At 46.3% G+C, this 19,856-nt stretch overlaps 1 protein-coding gene across 2 annotated transcripts; it reads left to right on the top strand.

Moving 5' to 3' along the window:
* Window positions 1-512: 512 nt before the first annotated feature.
* Window positions 513-19,369, top strand: wdr81 (WD repeat domain 81). Of its 2 annotated transcripts, none has more exons than XM_046314047.1 (12): window positions 513-634; window positions 4,556-5,064; window positions 5,273-8,841; window positions 11,362-11,469; window positions 11,785-11,987; window positions 12,232-12,413; window positions 13,958-14,123; window positions 14,299-14,464; window positions 14,611-15,465; window positions 15,656-15,801; window positions 16,126-16,308; window positions 17,328-19,369. In XM_046314047.1, the coding sequence occupies exons 2-12, from the start codon at window positions 4,712-4,714 to the stop codon at window positions 17,652-17,654; spliced, it is 6,258 nt and encodes a 2,085-aa protein (XP_046170003.1). In that variant the 5' UTR covers window positions 513-634; window positions 4,556-4,711; the 3' UTR covers window positions 17,655-19,369. The 2 variants fall into 2 exon arrangements, with proteins under 2 accessions (XP_046170003.1, XP_046170004.1); XM_046314048.1 differs by lacking the exon at window positions 513-634 and adding an exon at window positions 2,649-2,711.
* The last annotated feature ends 487 nt before the right edge of the window (window positions 19,370-19,856 follow it).

Raw genomic sequence — 19,856 nt, 5'->3', positions numbered from 1 at the left:
GCGAAAGAGGCAGGTTAAGGTTTCCAGGGTTAGAGTAGTGTAGATGTTGTCATATTCTGAGGCAGTGAAGAAAGTAGAGGAAGATGGGGGAGGGATCCTGAAAGGAGTGATGTGAGTAGTAGATCTGTACCAGTACAGAGGGATAAACCAACAAGTGGTATATGTTTCAGTAATATTGGATTTTTTTGCATTCATAGCAATGGCTATTAACTGTACTGTAGGGATGGAACAGTAAGTCACAGAAAATGTAGGCTGTGGTGGCAGCTGCAGAGTTATTTGGGTGTGTGAGACTTGACGTCAGAAGAGCTACAGGGTGTGTTAAGTGGTGGTGTCCCATCCTTTCAGGCTATTTAAATAGTGGAGTATGTTTTTTTTGTGAGTGTAGTGTTAGATGGTAGGGTATTTATTTATTTTCAAGTAAAGTATAGGGTAGTTATACTCCAGTGTAGTAGGTGGTGGTAATGCAACGTTTTATTGGATGCCAACTGCCGTTAAACCGTATCGAAGAAGAAGAAGGAATCACATGAGCGCGCACGGAATAGGGAAGGGGGTCATGTGAGTTATCGGATTCAAAACATCCTCGACTGGCTACTTCTTTCCTGTTACCCAATTAACCGAAGTTGCTTCTGAAAGAGTGAGTATACTTGTGCATCCACACAAATAGAACATACGAATTGATTTCGGACTCAGTATGGAACCAGACGTTGTATAAGTTACTGTCACAGGTACGTGAGGAGCTCATACAAGCTAAGTTAGCTAGCAAAATAAATAGGGAGCTAAGTTAGGGAGACAGCTTGCAGCTAGCTAACGTTAGCTAATGAAATTGCTGGCAATCTTTTATGTCTTGTATTTTAAGTTAGCTAGCGAGTGTCTCGCTGAATGCATTTCAGTTTCTGTGTATGCATTATTATAAAGTTTCGTAGGACTCGGAGACTGAAATTGAATAGTTATAGTAGCTAGTTACAACACTGACATTGCTAGTACTATACCAAAGATGGTGGATACATGAAGGTAGTTCATTAAGGCCATTTACCATGGGGAAAAACTCTATGTATCACATACACACTAAAGCAATGGCACCTGACTCTTGTCTACTTAGCTATTTTATTGACTTTCATTGAACCAGAAAAAAACAGCGAGTGGTGCCTCGCTTCCTCCTCTGTCTCTGGTACCAGTCACGTTTAGTAATGTCTATGCAATACTGGTTAATACTACATGCAGCGCCAACTGCGGTTGAGGCTGCTAGCGCTGTCTCTGGCCCACACTCCAGTACATTAGTTGGCGGTAACGTAATGCACCAACGTTGAATGCCAACCGCCGAAAAAACCCACCAAAGAAGGATTTTAACTTTAAAATAACTACTTTTTCCCTAATACTAGACAGCTGATTGAAACAATCCAAGCTTGATCATGAGTTAGTTATTTTAATCTGTTGTGTAGTGCTTGGGCAAAAACCGAAAGGTGCGCCCAGGGAGGGGCTCCAGGACCTAGTTTGGGAGACCCTGTCCTAGCTAGCGAGCAGTCTCAATGGGAGACCCTGTCCTAGCTAGCGAGCAGTCTCAATGGGAGACCCTGTCCTAGCTAGCGAGCAGTCTCAATGGGAGACCCTGTCCTAGCTAGCGAGCAGTCTCAATGGGAGACCCTGTCCTAGCTAGCGAGCAGTCTCAATGGGGAGACCCTAGCTAGCGAGCAGTCCTGGGAGAGCTAGCGAGCAGTCTCAATGGGAGACCCTGGAGACAGTCTCTGGGAGACCCTGTCCTAGCTAGCGAGCAGTCTCAATGGGAGACCCTGTCCTAGCTAGCGAGCAGTCTCAATGGGAGACCCTGTCCTAGCTAGCGAGCAGTCTCAATGGGAGACCCTGTCCTAGCTAGCGAGCAGTCTCAATGGGAGACCCTGTCCTAGCTAGCGAGCAGTCTCAATGGGAGACCCTGTCCTAGTCTCAATGGGAGACCCTGTCCTAGCTAGCGAGCAGTCTCAATGGGAGACCCTGTCCTAGCTAGCGAGCAGTCTCACTGGGAGACCCTGTCCTAGCTAGCGAGCAGTCTCACTGGGAGACCCTGTCCTAGCTAGCTAGCAGTCTCAATGGGAGACCCTGTCCTAGCTAGCTAGCAGTCTCAATGGGAGACCCTGTCCTTGCTAGCTAGCAGTCTCAATTAGAGGTCGACCGATTACGATTATTGGAGGACCAAAAAAGCAGATACAGATTAATCTGCCCTATTTATTTGTAATAATGACAATTACAACAATACTGAATTAACACTTATTTTAACTTAATATAATACACCAATAGCCTCAAATAAATATTGAAACATGTTCAATTTGGTTTAAATAATGCAAAAACAAAGTGTTGGAGAAGAAAGTAGAAGTGCAATATGTGCCATGTAGGAAAGCTAACATTTAAGTTCCTTGCTCAGAACATGAGAACATATGAAAGCTGGTGGTTCCTTTTAACATGAGTCTTCAATATTCCCAGGTAAGAAGTTTTAGGTTGTAGTTATTATAGGACTATTTCTCTCTATAAAATTTGTATTTCATATACCGTTGACTATTGGATGTTGTTATAGGCACTTTACTATTGCCAGTGTAACAGTATAGCTTCCATCCCTCTCCTTGCCGCTACCTGGGCTCGAACCAGGAACGCATCGACAACAGCCATCCTCAAAGCAGCGTTACCCATGCAGAGCAAGGGGAACAACTACTCCAAATCTCAGAGTGAGTGACGTTTGAAACCCTATTAGCGCGCAACCCGCCAACTAGCTAGCCATCGGTTACACCAGCCTAATCTCGGGAGTTGATAGGCTTGAATTCATAAACAGCTCAATGTTAGAAGCATTGCGGCGAGCTGCTGGCAAAACTCACGAAAGTGCTGTTTGAATGAATGCTTACGAGCCTGCCGGTGCCTACCATCGCTCAGACTGCTCTATCAAATCATAGACTTAATTATAACACACAGAAATACGAGCCTTTCGTCATTAATATGGTCGAATCCGGAAACTATCATTTCCAAAACGAAACGTTTATTCTTTCAGTGAAATACAGAACCGTTCCGTATTTCATCTAACGGGTGGCATCCATCAGTCTAAATATTGCTGTTACATTGCACAACCTTCAATGTTATGTCATAATTACGTAAAATTCTGGCAAATTAGTTCGCAATGAGCCAGGCGGCCCAAACTGTTGCATATACCCTGACTCTGTGTGCAATGAACGCAAGAGAAGTGACACAATTTCACCTGGTTAATATTGCCTGCTAACCTTTCTTTTAGCTAAATAGGCAGGTTTAAAAATATATACTTCTGTGTATTGCTTTTAAGAAAGGCATTGAGGTTTATGATTAGGTACACATTGGAGCAACGACAGTCCTGTGCACCGCATCGATTATATGCAACGCAAGACACGCTAGATAAACTAGTAATATCATCAACCATGTGTAGTTATAACTAGTGGTTATGATTGATTGTTTTTATAAGTTTAATGCTAGCTAGCTACTTACCTTTGCTTCTTACTGCATTCGCGTAACAGGCAGGCTCCTCGTGAGGCAGGTGGTTAGAGCGTTGGACAAGTTAACCGTAAGGTTGCAAGATTGAATCCCTGAGCTGACACGGTAAAAATCTGTCGTTCTGCCCCTGAACAAGGCAGTTAACCCACAGTTCCTAGGCCGTCATTGAAAATAAGAATGTGGTCTTAACTGACTTGCCTCGTTAAATAACGTTTTTGAATAAATAAATAAAAATCTCATCCAAAAATACGGATTTCCGATAGTTATGAAAACTTGAAATCGGCCCTAATAAATTGTCCATTCTGATTAATCGGTCGACCTCTCGTTTCAATGGCAGACCCTGTTCTAGCTAGCTGGGAGTCTCAATGGCCGTAGTAAGTGATGCGTGGCATGTAGACTGTTCTCGTCTTATTTGGCTAAGCTCTGCTCACATGACTACTACTGCTTATCCAATGGCTCAGTGGGAGATGAAGTATAATAAAAGCTAGCAGCTGTCACTTCATATTCCTTCATTTTCCACCGAGCTTTCACTTGCTGCACTTGGGTTGATTAGCTTGCTGGATCAATTTATTTCCTTGAGAAGCCATTAGATAGGCAGTAAGAGAGTCACTTGAGTAGAGCTTAGCCTAACGAGTGAAGTTGACAACCTCACAGCTCAAATTTTATTTGTCACATGCTTTGTAAACAACTGGTGTAGACTAATATTGAAATGCTTACGGTCCCTTTCCAACAATGCAGAGAGAAAGATAACACAAGGAATAAATACACAATGAGTAACGCTAACTTTATACAGTACCGAGTCGATGTGCAGGGGTACGAGGTCATTGAGGTAGATATGTACATATGGGTAGGGGCCAAGTGACTAGGCAACAGGATAGATAATAAGCAGTAGCAGCTTAGCTATCATTCATGTCAGCAGCACCACCCCTGGACAAGCTCACTCGTTAGTTTTACTGTATAATGAAGTCTTTTTATATGCAGATTTTTATTTAAACCATTAAAACCAGGTCCATCTTACCAAAATTCTGTTTATATTCTGTTTCAAATGTGTTCACAGGAAACCTTGTCAGTCACAACCCTGCTCCTACAGGTCAGCACTTACGCCTTCCATGGAAGGGTGAGAGAGGCATCCTCTGTGCTGATAGTGAGGGGGGAGTGGGACGACAGCAGGACAGTGTGACTCTTGTCTGTCAGGTCTGAAGAGTAGGTCACCATGGAGTGGCTAGTGTCGGCTGTAGAGAAGGACCTAGGGGTGGACCGTCGGCAGCTAGGTCCAGGGCCCCGGCCTCAAGAGCTGGTGGCCCTGGTCCCCACCCGCTGGGTGATGGGCCTAAGGGAGAGGAGGGTCATCCGTTGTGCCCGTTCAGAGAGCGTTAGTGAAGCAGAGATTCGCACTTACCTCCAGTGCTCCCTTGTGAAGCTACCTCCTGGCTGGACCCGAGTGTGCATCCAGGGCCTAAGGAAGATCAAGCTGAGCTACAGGCTGACAAGGGACCCAGGCTGCCAACTAGTCTCCCAGGATTCTTTCATGAAGACCATGCAGGGTGTATCACAACGTAATTTCAGGTATTTTTCCAATTTTAATGGCATAAATACTTTAATTGTGAAATAATGTTATACAGTATTTTAAGAATTTCAATATAAGTTCTAATGTTAAACTCCTAATAAATTAATTTTTAAATGTGACTCTCAAAATGTAATACATTTATAGATATGTCTAATAAAACATGATTGAGTCTCTACCGTACTCATATCTGTTTTGGTCCTTTCACAGAAATCTGTGGTGCGATGCTCATCACAGCCACGTGCAGCCCTATTCAGGGGCTACAGAGCAGATGCATGTAGCAGCCATAGATGCGGTGCGCCAAGCGCTGCAGAAGCTCTTCTGCTCAACATTTGTCTCCATCCCCGTGTCGCCATCCCTCTCCCCTGCCAGAGATAAGGACAAAGACAACCCATTATCCCCAAGCAGCTCCTCCTCTAAGCACCCCTCAGATCAACTGTGTCCTAACGTCCTCCCTGCTGAGTGCCTACTAGAGTCAGCAGAGATGCTCTACGTGGTTCTCCCATACACCCAGTACTCACTCCACGACATCGTCACCTACAGCCCAGCCAAGCTGGCCAACAGCCATGCCAAAGTGCTGTTCATCCTCTACCAATTACTGATCGCGTTGCGGGCCTGTCAGTCATCAGGGCTGTCCTGTGGAGAGCTCTCCCTGCAGGACATAGCGGTGGACGAACAGCTCTGCAGCCGCCTCAAGGTCACCCTGGCCCACTATGAAGTGTTGGGGGATGACAGAGATGCTGAATGCTATGTTACTGAGGGACAAGCACCAAGAAGCATCAAGGAGAGGGACCAGGGCCAAGGTGTGTACAGTGACCGTGATAAGAGGCTGTGCAGAGATTGTTTTGATGAGCTAAAGTCCTTGGTCCTGGACTGGGTCCATGGTAGAGTCAGCAACTTCCGCTACCTGATGGAGCTGAACCGGTTAGCTGGACGGAGGGAGGGAGACCCTAACTACCACCCGGTCCTGCCCTGGGTGGTGGACTTCACTGTGCCATATGGGAGGTTCCGTGACCTCAGGCGGTCCAAGTTCAGGCTGAATAAAGGAGACAAACAGCTGGACTTTACCTATGAGATGACCAAAGAAGCCCTTGCAGCAGCGGTGGCTAATGGAGGTGGGGCAGTCAGTATTATAGGAGACCTGGGTCTGGGGGGATCTGTAGGTGCCGGTGGTTCAGGGCAGTCTGAACACCTACACGTGCCCCATCACATCTCAGATGTGTTGTCAGACATCACCTACTATGTCTACAGGGCCCGGCAGACACCCAAGTCAGTGCTGTGCAGCCACGTCAGGTCTCAGTGGGAACCGAATGAATACCCAGCCAGTATGGAACGCATCCAGAGCTGGACCCCGGATGAGTGTATCCCAGAGTTCTACACAGATCCCTCCATATTCCGCTCCATCCACCCTGACATGCCAGATCTGGAAGTTCCCCCGTGGTGTAACTCCTGTGAGGAGTTCATTGAGGTTCACAGATGCCTCCTGGAGAGCCGAGAGGTGTCTCAGCAGCTGCACTACTGGATAGACCTGACGTTCGGCTACAAGCTGTCCGGTAAAGAAGCCGTCAAGGCCAAGAATGTGTGCCTGCACCTGGTGGACAACCACACCCATCTGACCAGCTACGGGGTGGTCCAGCTGTTTGACCAGCCCCACCCGCCCCGCCTTGCACCTTACCAGTACTCGCCACCTGAACCCCCTCTCCTGGGCCCCGCAACTCTCAACGTGCCACCTCTACAGACCCCAACGCTAGATGCCATGGTGGACGGAATGGTCCCAGAGGCCATGGGGTGTGAGTCCAGTGGCTGGACCATGGTGGACCGAGATGAAGAGCTAGAACAAGGTATGGAGGCTCTGGACTCACTCAGTGGAGGGATCTCTACTGGCACCTCCAGTACCTCCTCTGTTCCTCTACCTCTCATCAGCACCGCAAGGTCTGGGGGGAAGACTGGAGGAGAGCACCCAGCCATGGTGGTGTCCCAGTCTCCCAGCTCTTTCCCTGGGGAGGGGACAGCAGGTAATGCCACCAATGCCCTGGGCTCTGGCATACGGAGTGCCATGCTACAGAGAGGGGGCATCATAAACAAGAAGCATGGAGAGGGGAGTTTGAGTGGTGCCACCAACACAGAGGACTTGAAGATCACCCTGCCTGAGGGCTTCAGCCCCCTTCAACCTCTGGAAGAGCTGGAAAAACTTGACAACTTCCTGGTGAAGAGCCTGCATGCACAAGTATGGCACCAGTCTGACTCCAGGAAGGAGAGGACAGGAGCTCCACAATGTCTCCCCTCGCTAGCAGAACTCTACCAGAGGGACATGCAGGCTCTTGGTGTCCTCATAGCTGAGATCTTCTACTCGTCTAAACTGCGGGGTGTGAAATCAGGCACTCCCCTGAGTGAGCGGTTCCAGGCTGTGATAAAGTTATGTTCGGCCAGCCTGCGTGATGTGCCCCTGCCACTGCATCATGCTCTGGAGACACTGCTACTTCTACGCCAGCACTCCTCCAAATCCAAAGTAGAGAAACCATGTGGTCCTCGACCTCTTCTTTTTAAATACGACCCCATTTATGAGGGTCTCCCGCCCCCAAACCCCTGTCAGTTACTGAGCCCCATCCTCTCCCCGTTGCCTTTCCCCACATATTTCCCTGCCCTGCACCATTTCATCTACTCCTACCATTCCAAGATGGAGACCACCTGCAGCCTTCAAGGTCGCGATGTGGTCTTCCACCTATGGCAGCAGCTGGAGACACTGTTACAGGGAGTCATCACAGCTGAGGGGTTGGAGATCCTCCTGCCCTTTGTACTGGCGCTCATGCTAGAGGAGTCCACTGCTGTGTATGCTGCCTGGTACCTGTTTGAGCCCATCTCTAGGGTACTCGGGCCTCGAAATGCAGCCAAGTATCTCCTGAAGCCCTTGGTCAGTGTGTATGAGAACCCGCGGTGTCTCAGAGGTCGCTTCTACCTCTACACAGACTGCTTTGTTCTGCAGTTGATCGTCAGACTGGGTCTGCAGGCCTTCCTGTCCAGCCTCCTGCCACATGTGCTCCAGATCATATCTGGCTTCGAGAGCTGCAGCTCGGGCTCTGAGCCCCAATGGGAGGCCAGCAAAGGCCTGAGGGGAGGGGCATGTGACCTAGGAGAGGAGGAGGAGGACTACCAGGAAGGCAGGCTGTCCTCAGGCTCTGTGAGTGGGAAGGTGGGAGGGGGCAGTGGAGGGGCTGGGGGTGTAGGAGTGGGGGGAGACCCAGGGCTGGTGGACTACTCCTCAGGTATCAGCCTCAACGACCAGGTGTTCCTCTCAGAGGGGGAGGACTTCCAGAATGGCTTTTATGTCAACAATGGAGCAGGGGGAGCCACTGGGGGGAAATTGCAGAGCCAGAACTCAGCAGCAGGAGGCAATGAGCAGGACCAGGAGTCTTTGAGCGTGGGGAGACTGAGCGACAAGAGCAGCACTAGCGAGGTCTCTATCGGAGACGCCGACTCCACTCGGGACCGAGCCAGTCTGAAGTCAGCTGACAGCAGCCAGGACCTGAAGCAGGCCAGTGAGGGAGAGGAGGGAGGGGAGCTGGAGGAGGAGACTGAGGAGGGGAAGGAGAGGAGGACAGGGGAGGGCAGTGGTCCCAGCCTAGAACTGACTCTATCTGGCTGCACAGAGGAGACAGTGGCCACCCTGGAGGGAGAGTTTGTCAATGGCATGGAGCTGGAGGATGCACAGAAAGACATGGTGGAGGATGAGCATGACTCTTCAGAGGATTCGGAGGAGAAAGAGCACAAGATCCTTCTAGGTGAGATTCTACTGACATACCATAACCACACTGTGTGGTGTCTCTTAGACACTGGAGCTGCCTGCCAGGGATGTTGGACTCATTGTCTTGCTGGCCACTGTGGACCACAGGATGTTGGTGGCACCTTAATTGGGGAGGATGGAATTGTGGTAATGGCTTGAGTGGAATGGTATGAAACACATGGTTTCCATATATTTGATTCCATTCACTCCTTTCCAGCCATTATTATGAGCTCCCCTCCCCTTAGCAGCTTCCACTGCTGTGAACATGTAGGTTGGTGTGTAAGCACTGAAGACACTACCTGTGGTTTGGTTGTAGCCCTTGCCAATGTTTGAGGACGGTTTTGTAGACCAATATGGTTTCACTGTTGAAGGGTCCGACATGCATTGCTCCCGAGTTAGACAAAGAGGTATAGAATGCCACCATGGGTCTGCCTGCTCAGCAGACACAGGCGAGAACACAACATCAACAATTGTAACTATTGTCCAATTCATCCTGTTTGTTCAATAAATCATGTTCAATGGGATTTATTGAACAATAGTTAATTGTTTGTGTAAAATTGGTGTTAAATTCACATCTGTTTTACCTGCATTCTGTCTTCAGATCCCATACCTGGCTCTCACTGGTTGTCATTCTGGCCTCCAAGGCTAAAATGACAAAGAAAGGCATTCAACATTGAGAAGCAATTAGGCCTATTTGCTCCAAAGTGCACTTGAAAGACATTCCACTGTTGCAGTCTGAAATATACCCTACCCTTCAATGTTTGTAGCAAATATCTGATGTATGAACGCCTAGACTGTTACTACAGATCTTTTTACTACCATCACCCAAAAGTAGTCTTGCTAGAGTATCCACCCAAAAGTAGTCTTGCTAGAGTATCACCCCAAAAGTAGTCTTGCTAGAGTATCACCCCAAAAGTAGTCTTGCTAGAGTATCACCCCAAAAGTAGTTTTTTTAAATGATATTAAATAGACCTAATGTTGACATTTTCAACTTCTAACGAGAGTTCCAGTAAAATAATCTTTGCCGTTTGTGTGGGAGAAAAAAAGTTTTGGACTGACAGTAAACAGTCATATGATATCAACCCAATCTGTGGGTGAAAATGCTCTTTGGCCTTGAAGTTTCACTACTTTATGTTTATAAAATACATGTTGCCTAGAAAAATAGGATTCTTCATGTTCTGTATCGTTCAGTGCGGTGTTGCTCTAACACATCATTAACATATCAGTTGAGACAGCTGTTGAGGATTTTGCATTTTGTGGGTCATCTTCAAAGTTGTTTTCTGCGGGTCGCAAAAAGATAAGTTATCATGACACAATCTGAATAAAATATAATGCTTGTTATGCACTCCGTTGACAGTTCAGAGATACGCTTGTTTTTATGAAATCTTCTAAAAAGAACAGGATTTTCAAATGAACATAAAGCATAAACTAAAATATGAAAATACTACATGTAATGCCTAAAAATAAATATCAATCTTACCTCTTTTTAAAATTTTTTATGCCCTGCTGATTGGAGAAGTGAGTTCAACGGGAAAATGAGTCTTGCACAGAATCAAACCTAGCTAATGCAACGCAATTTTCCTGAATTAATTATTATTTTTTATTTTAGTCACAAATTCTGGCCATCCTACTATAAATGATCTCAACATCTGCCACTGTTTGATGTTGATGTTCTCTCACGTCACTCCTTGACTACAGTAGATGTATCATACACTGCCGATGATAAGCACCTTTGGTTTGCAGTAGTGCTCCCTTCAGTATACGTCCTATGGTGACAGATTACCTGTGGTCTCTCTTCAGCTCCTCCACCTGTTTCTCACTGTCCCTCATTTTGGCCTCCATGTTTCTCAGCTCCACTGTCTGTTCCACCACCATGTTTCTCAGCTCCACTGTCTGTTCCACCACCATGTTTCTCAGCTCCACTGTCTGTTCCACCACCATGTTTCTCAGCTCCACTGTCTGTTCCACCACCATGTTTCTCAGCTCCACTGTCTGTTCCACCACCATGTTTCTCAGCTCCACTGTCTGTTCCACCACCATGTTTCTCAGCTCCACTGTCTGTTCCACCACCATGTTTCTCAGCTCCACTGTCTGTTCCACCACCATGTTTCTCAGCTCCGTCCGGATGTCAGGGCTGGTACTTTCAGTCCCTTTGACCCTCCCTCCACGTTCCCCCTGAGCCCATTCCCCAGACAGACAGACCAGCAACACCAACAGAGTTACAGCAGCATGTTTTCACAAACACTTAAACCCAGGCTATGAAAAATGAGTGCTGAACCGAACTTTACCCCACATGAACAGGCATGGCAGCAGAGTTCAAGTTTTAGTTGCTCAGTGTGTTTTGATATCTCATCCCCCACTGGGAATGGGCTTTGGGAGAGGCGATGGGGATTTTGTTAGGAGAGATTGGAAATCTTTTTCCTCCAGAACTCAAATTAGCAAGAGATTTGGTTCTGGGTGATGAGAATATCAATTGTCAATATTGTGTTGACTGTATTTAACTGATTTCTCTCTACAGATACGGTCTGCAAGACAGTTAGATGGCTGTCTGCAAAGCTTGGACCAACAGTGACGTCTCGATATGTGGCCAGGAATCTTCTCCGGCTGCTCACCACCTGCTACATTGGTGAGTAACTGATCAAGAGTTGGCACTGAAACTACAGGATTTTAAAATACTGAGGAGTTTGCTGTAACGGGTCATACATACTATATTACAGAAAACACCAAGTCACAGCACTCTCTATTGTCCTGGTTGAGTTATGACACAATCAGCCAGTTCACACTTCAAAATAAATGTGATTGTGTATACTACAGAGATCCTTATCAATTAAGATATCCATATTAAATCAGAGGTTGTCATTCTGTAGTGCCTACTGATTGAAATGGCTGTTTTTTTCCCTCAAGTGTATGCACTCTCTCTCGTTTCCCTCTAACCAATCAGGCCCGGAGAAGCACCAGTTTGTGGCTCCGGTGGTGTCGGAGGAGAGCAGCCTGGAGAGTGTTGGGATGGGCAGTGTGTATGAGAAGAAGCCTGTGGTTGGAGACCAGACAGCAGGACCAGTTCTGGACTGTCTCATCTACATCGCACACCTCTATGGAGAGCCTGTACTCACCTACCAGTACCTGCCCTACATTGGATACCTGGTAATACTGTCTTTTATTTCATTGTCCTCGCTATGGGTGCATCCTAAATGGCTCCCTATTTCCTATTTGGCTGACTAATTTTGACCAGTGGCTGGTGCCATTTGAGACGCAATCTATATATACTTAGTTTTTTATGGTAATGGACTTCAGTATTTCCTGAAAGCTCTACAGTCTCACTACTCTGGAGGTCATTCCTCTATTTTGGCTCACAGTTGTAACCCTGTATGGCATGTTTTCCCCCCAGGTGTCTCCCCCTGTGTCCTGTCGTCTGAACACCCGTAAGGAGGCAGGTCTGCTGGGTGCCGTGGTTCTGACCCAGAAGATCATTGTGTTTCTGTCGGACTCCACCCTCATGGACATGCTGATGAAGATCAACCAGGATGTTCTGCTGCCCCTGCTGGACCTGCTCACCTCACCCAGGATGGGGTGGGTAAACCACACGCACACTAACAACTCAACAAGATCTTATAGCTTCCCTTGGGAATTCAATGTATTCTGGATGAACGTCTTTATTCTTTTATGCATTATTTCCAAATGGTCACAGGGTTAAGTTTAGGTATTCATTCTGAGTGGTTATGACTATGGTTTGGGGAAGGCTTAAAACCAAATCATTAAAACGCGCTATTACCATGTATCACGTATTCTCACGGCTTGCTAGAGCATTTAAAAAAAAAATGTTTAACCTGTATTTTACTAGGCAAGTCAGTTAAGAAAAAATTCTTATTTTCAATGACGGCCTAGGAACAGTAGGTTACAGATTTGTACCTTGTCAGCTCGGGGGTTTGAACTTGCAACCTTCCAGTTACTAGTCCAACGCTCTAACCACTAGGCTACCCTGCCGCCACAATGCTAGAGCATTGTGAACTGCATTGGTCTAAGCAGTGTTCTCTGGCTTGGAGCACAATGAGTTCGCTGCTGGTGCCTGGCAATCGGTTTTTAGAAGGCACATATAAACATTCTAGGGATCGAGGTCTTTCTAGTGGCCAGGCTGAACAACTAACCCTATGGAACGGCTCACCTAGCCCAGGATGGTTAACCTCATGCACCTTAATGCACCTCACAACACTCTAAAGGCACTTTTTACTGTAGTTTCCATTTATATACCAGAAGTTTAATGTACAATTAACAAAAATATAAATGCAAAAATGTCAAAGATTTTACTGAGTTACAGTTCATATAATGAAATCATTCAATTTAAATTAATTCATTAGTCCCTAATCTATGGATTTCACATGACTGGGAATACAGAGACCTTAAAAGAAAGGTAAGGCTGTGGATAAAAAAAAGTATATCTAGTGTAACCACCATTTGCCTTATGCAGTGTAACACATCACCTTCACATAGCTTTGATCAGGCTGCTGATAGTGGCCTGTGGAATGTTGTCCCACTCCTCTTCAATGGCTGTGTGACGTTGCTGTATATTGGCAGGAACTGGAACACACTATCGTACATGTCAATCCAGAGCTTCCCAAACATGCTCAATGGGTAACATTCCTGAGTATGCAAGCCATGGTATAACTCTAACATTTTAGAGGCCGTTGGAGGTGGCTTATGGTAGAGAAATTAACTTTTAATTATCTGGCAAAAGCTCTAGTGGACATTCCTACAATCAGCATGCCAATTGCACGCTCCCTCAACTTAGAGACATCTGTGGCATTGTTGTGTGACAACTTCTTGATATGCCACACCAGGTAGATGGATTATCTTGACGAGAAATTCTCACTAACAGGGATGTAAAGAAAAAAACATTTTAGAGAAATAAGCTTATTGTGAGTGGAAAATTCTGTGTTTTATTTCAGCTCATGAAACATGGGACCAACACTTCATATGTTTATATTTTTGTTCAGTGTTACATTGGACCTTGGAGACGGAAAATTATTTCCCCACATAAATTCACATAGTGTTACATTGAGTTGAAATAGACCATATGAAAGAGTTCTATTGAATCTGCCACTCTGTTCTGTCCTCAGGTTCCCCAGTGGAGTGCAGACACGTTCGGCTGTGTGTCTGAAGACCCTCAGCCTGATGGCACTCATCTGTCTGCGCATCGGCAGGGAGATGGTGCAGCAACACATGGTAGAAACCCTGAAACGCTTCTTCACAGTCTTCTCCCTGCTGCAGTGCCTACAGGGACAGGTATACACTTCCCTTACTGGAAAACAGGCAAAAATGTTTATGTGAAGTTAGGCTGGTTAAAAGCCAGAAAATTCAAATGTATTAGTTTTCATGTGAGCTCGATCTTTTAGCATATGTTAAATGGTGAGACTTTTATTTAATTCCATTGTTCTGTCCTCTCCTCTGTGTGGTGTAGATGGAGAGCGCCCCCCGCAGGGAGGTGGGAGAATACATCTTGTTGGATGTGCGTACGCCGGACGGGTCAGAGGTGACGTGTGAGCTGGGGGTTCTGGAGGAACTGCAGGCCGTGTTTAACCCTGAGATGGCATACGCCTCCTACATCCCCTTCTACTGCCTCATAGGTGACACACACACACATACACAGACAGGTAGACACACACACAAACCAGTTTATAAATACATACAATCCATCTTAAAATCTGAATTCTACCTGTTCCTTATATGTCCTTAATTGTACTCAAAGCATTGTGTCCTTTGGCCCTTCAAGGCGACGTAGCGATCCGTAAGCTGGTTTCCAACCACGAGCTGGTCTGGAGTTTGGCCCAGTCCTACCACTCCAGGGTGAGCCCTGGCAGTCCTAATGCCAACCCCCCAGCAGGGTCCAAGGACAGGGTAGAAATGCCCCCCACCACCTGCTCCATTGGCCCCTCCCCAGGTCTGGGACGCCATGTGGGCCGCAGCCCTTTCCCTGCCCCCTACAGCTCCTCCACACCCCTGGGCTCAGACACCCTCCCAGAGTCCGGCACCTTCGGCAGCCATCTGGTGGGCAACCGCATCCAGGTGGCCCGTGACTCTGAGCCAGCGTGTGGGAGCCCCAACCTGGGCTCGTTAGACAACTGGGGCCACCCCCGGCCTAGTCATACTCAGCCTGTCATCACATCTGCCTCTACTTTCACCACTCCATCCCTGGGCCCCTCCTTCTCCTCTTACTCCTGGATGGTGGGTCCTACCCCCGAGGACAGCGCTCTGAAGCAAGAGCTCCCTCGCAGTGGCCGTTCCCTGCAGGGCAACTGGCTGGCCTACTGGCAGTATGAGATCGGTCTCAATCAGCAGGATCCCCACTTCCACTTCCACCAGATCCGCCTGCAGAGCTTCCTGGGCCATTCGGGCGCGGCTAAGTGTTTGGCACCACTGGCTGGAGAGGACTACTTTCTGTCTGGCAGCAAGGACAAGACGGTGAAGCTGTGGCCCCTCTATAACCACGGCGACGGGACACGGGAGGTGGAGCCAAGGCTGACCTACACGGATCATAAGAAGTCTGTGTTCTATGTTGGCCAACTGGAAGCGCTCCAGGAGGTGGTCAGCTGTGACGGCACCGTGCACCTCTGGGACCAGTTCACAGGTCAGTGGGGAGGAGACCTGTTGAGTTGAATCTCTGATTCGGTTCTGTTGGAGTACACAATGTTTTCCATTTAACCGAGTGATTTTTATTTTAATACCACTACATATTTAATAAGAAATTAGGTAAATAAAATGTGAAGGCTTCTGAACATACAGTATTGGGAAATAAAGCCCTCTCTGTGTGTGTCCAGGTAAACAGATCCGCTCCTATGAGGCCCTGGATGGAAAGAACCCCATCACAGCAGTGACCACCATGCCTGCTCCTCACTGTAGTGTGGTGTTTGGCAGTGCAGACTCTGTCCTCCGATTCATCGACCCACGCAAACCAGGCCTGCAGGTACCTACCAAACCCAGCTGGAGAATAACTACCCTGCTCACTTCTTCCCTGTTTAGTCTCCATCCTTTTTATGTTAATCTCCTGGTCTGGTCAAAGTAGTGCACGATCTAGGGGATAGTGCCATTTGGGATGGATTCATGAATTTCTTTCTATCCCATGTTATTGATCAGTGTAATGGAATAAAATAGCTTTTGCCTATTGCTGCTTCTTTGCCTATTCTTGGCCTGCCAAAGACTATGCTCTTCCCATAAATATAGAGCACTCTTATTTATACACTTATTCTTATATTGTCTATGGCTTTCCCTGTGTGCTCCCTTTGGACAGCATGAGTTCCGGCTGGCGTACAACAACGTGAGTGCCGGTCTGATCCGCTACCTGGCCGTAAGCCCTGGAGGGCGCACCGTGGCTGCAGGCTTCTCCTCTGGCTTCATCGTGCTACTAGACGCACGCACAGGCCTGGTGCTGAGAGGCTGGCCCGCTCACGAGGGAGACATCCTGCAGATTAAGGTGGGTGTAGGTGTGTGTTCAGTCTGTGTATTGGTAATTTCACAGTGACTATGGCTAGAGCAATGGTTCCAAATAAATACACATTCATGTTCCCGTTGAATAGTGATGATTTTTTACTGCGGTTAGCTATTGGATTTCACCAGCGGCATAAACAAAGAATATTGAGAGATATAAAGTGGACCTTGTCTCCTACCACTGACTGCTCCCACTCTGTCAGTTATTTGGCCTGCGGGGCTTTGGTACATAATGGGCCTTTTCCCATCAACATGTTTCTGCTGCTAGACATGCTTTGCTGTGTCCCAAATGGCACTATATTCTCTCCCTTTGGGCCCTGGTCAGAAGTAGTGCACTACACAGGGAATAGGATGCCATTTCAGACGCAGGCACTATCTCTGGCCAGTCAGTCCTTCACATGCTCCTCAGGGAGTATGTAGGGCTATGAAATGTTCATTGGCCAGTCAGCTGATTATAAACAAGAGGCAGAGTTGCAGCTTACTCTTTTGTTCTGCTGTTGCATATTGGCGGGGGTGGTGAAATTTTTAACATCAGTCAAGTTACAGTTGTACCCAGAGGGTTTGTTCAGAAGCAGTCAACAAACCACTAGAGCTGAGCAAACTTGATTTAGCCCTGATTGGTGGGGTCAAGGATTCTCTGGCTTTAGAGGCTCAAGTTCAGGTAAATATGGACAGGAGTTACTCATTAAAAATTCTATACTGAGTCTCACTGATCCATCCAGAGCTGACCCTTACTCCTCATTGCTGTAATATGTATGTATTACTCTCAGTACCCCCATATTTGAGGTGCGCCTTTGGCGGGGAAACTCTTTCAATCTAACACACCTCAATAGCACTGATGATAGAAATGTCCTGGCAAAGAATATTAGGACACAAGTGCTCTTTGTCTTCTAGTTATGCAAGTGTGGGTGTGAGCGTGGCTTTGTGTTTGTGTAAACACACACGATGCCCTGTTGCTGTTGTCTCTGGCTGTGGTATCTGACTATGGACTTGTGTATTTTGCAGGCTGCTGGGGGAAATCTGATCATCAGTTCGTCCACTGACCACACTCTGACTGTGTGGAAGGATCTGGAGCACAAGCCCCTCCACCAGTACAAGTGTCCCTCTGACCCGGTCCATGCCTTCGACCTGTACGGGGCAGAGATCGTGGCGGGTACCTTGGCCAACAAGATAGGGGTGTACTCCATGATGAACATCTCTGCCAGCCCGGCCAGCAGCACCAAGCTTAGCTCAGAGAACTTCCGTGGGACTCTCACCAGCCTGGCTGTGCTGCCCACCAAGAGGCTCCTGCTGCTGGGTTCAGAGAACGGGGCCATCAGGCTGCTAGCTTAGGGGCTAACACATAACGCACTGGCTCAGCTAGCTATAGATTCTGCTGTTGACTTTTGCTGAAGGTGTCCTATTCCTAAAGCCTTTTGCCTGTATCCTGAGCCTCTCAGCTCCTCCCTGTGTGGGATCGAGGCTAGACCCACTGAGGCAAGTGGTGGGGTCCTCAAAACGTCCTTTTACAAGGGTGAGGAAGAGAGGAGCACCAAGACAATAGTTATGAGCCTCTAACTGAGAGCACTTTGCTTGTCTTCTCTGCTGTAGTCAACGACCAAAATAAAGATGAAGTGTTACGTCACTGTCGAGGATAGATCTACCATACGGGGCAACGAAACACTTGATTATGACCATCTATAGATCTTATATTATGAAGAAGATTCTTATCTGTGACTAGGTCAATATTCTGTTCAAAAGAATGGATCTGAGGAACTGCTCAGGAAGGTGGAGCCTAAAATGACTCTGATGTAGTGTTTTCCCTTTCCAAATAGATGCATACCTACCAACCAAAAAGACTGACATTTCACACACACAAACATACCATCATTCTCTCCCTGACATTAGATCGCACTGAATAACTATGCAGTATTCATAGATAAAATAAATAAAAATGTAAGTCTGTTTGCCATGTCTTTCTAAAGAAGTAATGCTTTCTCACCTTTTATTTAATTTAGAGAACTGTAAACCTACACAAGACCTTTTCATTTGACAGTGTGCATCTTCTCCAGCTTATAGCTTGACGAGCGGGACGGCGGTCACAATGTGATTCTACAACCTGTTATTGCTGTGTGCCAAGGTCACATGGTCAAATCCTACTGCACAATTAAGGAGCTCCATTATCAAGCTATTCTCATAGATCACATTTTAAGATTATTATTTCACAATGAATCATTGGTTTAATGTTAGTGTTATTTCTTTTGAAAAACCCTAAACCATGTTTGCCGAAAGATTAAACTGTTGATAGAAATAATCAGTTTGTGTGATATAGGCCCAATTAAAGAATGTTGATTTGAAGTAGTGTATCATGATGAAACCAACTCAGACATCAAGCAAGCAATGTGTTTGGACTCTTGTCCATAGCATAGACTAATGAGCATAGCCAAGACACAATGTACTTTTATAATGTAATAAGTATGCCTTGTATGTAATCACAAATTGGCAGTGGAAGAAAAGAATGGTAAGAAAAAGCCATTCAAAAAAGAAATATCTGTATATTGATTTGTGATCGAAACTAACTCCTGATGTATTTTCAGTACTTAGGTGGAGGCATTTGTTATCTGACTGAATTTTCTATGTACCTTGTTATCCTGTTGCCAATGTTTTCACTCTTGTTCTTGGTCAACCTTCAAGACAGTCTACTCTGCGCACAAGGGTGTCTATGCTCTTCTTCACTTTTATGACGTGCATTACCATCCTTGACCTCAACACAGTCCTATGGTTGGTTTTAGGAGAGAAAGGTCAACCTTGACTCATCCATTTGTTTAACAGGCCACAAGTGTCACCATGTTCCCACGAGGCTCGCTCACTCAGATTGATTTTATTTTATGTTTCCTGTGACTTTTCTATTCTAATAATAAAACATGTACTTTGTTTTCAAAAGGAATCAAGTACCACCTTGACATTCAGAAAAAGGTCAAACTGATGTCCATTACAACATTTTGATGAGAAGTACACAAAGTTCTTATTTTATTTAACAGGTTTAATAAAATATTACCTACACAATGTGCTTGTTTCAGGTTAAATCAAATATGTCTGTTCAATGTCAGTCTTCACCAAATCTTACTCTCTCATTCTTCTCTCTGTTTCAAGTGACTCCGAGTGAGCAATATTCTTGGTTTTTATTGGACAAAGTCCCCTCTTGATTTTTGTAGAAAAATGCCTGTCAGCTCAGCTGCAGTCATGTGATCTGATAACACCTACTGTTTATGTTGAGTGGTAAAAAGATTTGTCTTATGCAGTGTAGCAACATTCAGATTTGATCAGGTTTGGAGTTGCTCTATACCCAGATGGCTACTTCTTGTACGTACAATTGTAAATTGGGAATCAGCGATTCCATCCACATTAGTTTTTATCTGCTTTTATTTATAGTCCCACACAAACACTGTTACAACTCACTCATGTAATCAAGCCATATGACATGTTGCTTCACACCTAGTCCTAGTGTTTCAGTCTGCAGATTTGCCAGTATGCTTTGATTCTCAAAGTGTCCAG

This window comes from Oncorhynchus gorbuscha, linkage group LG19 (genome assembly GCF_021184085.1).
Source record: "Oncorhynchus gorbuscha isolate QuinsamMale2020 ecotype Even-year linkage group LG19, OgorEven_v1.0, whole genome shotgun sequence".
Classification (NCBI taxonomy): Eukaryota; Metazoa; Chordata; class Actinopteri; order Salmoniformes; family Salmonidae; genus Oncorhynchus; species Oncorhynchus gorbuscha.
Note: the sequence above shows the minus strand (reverse complement) of the source record. Positions and strands in the feature narration are given on the sequence as shown.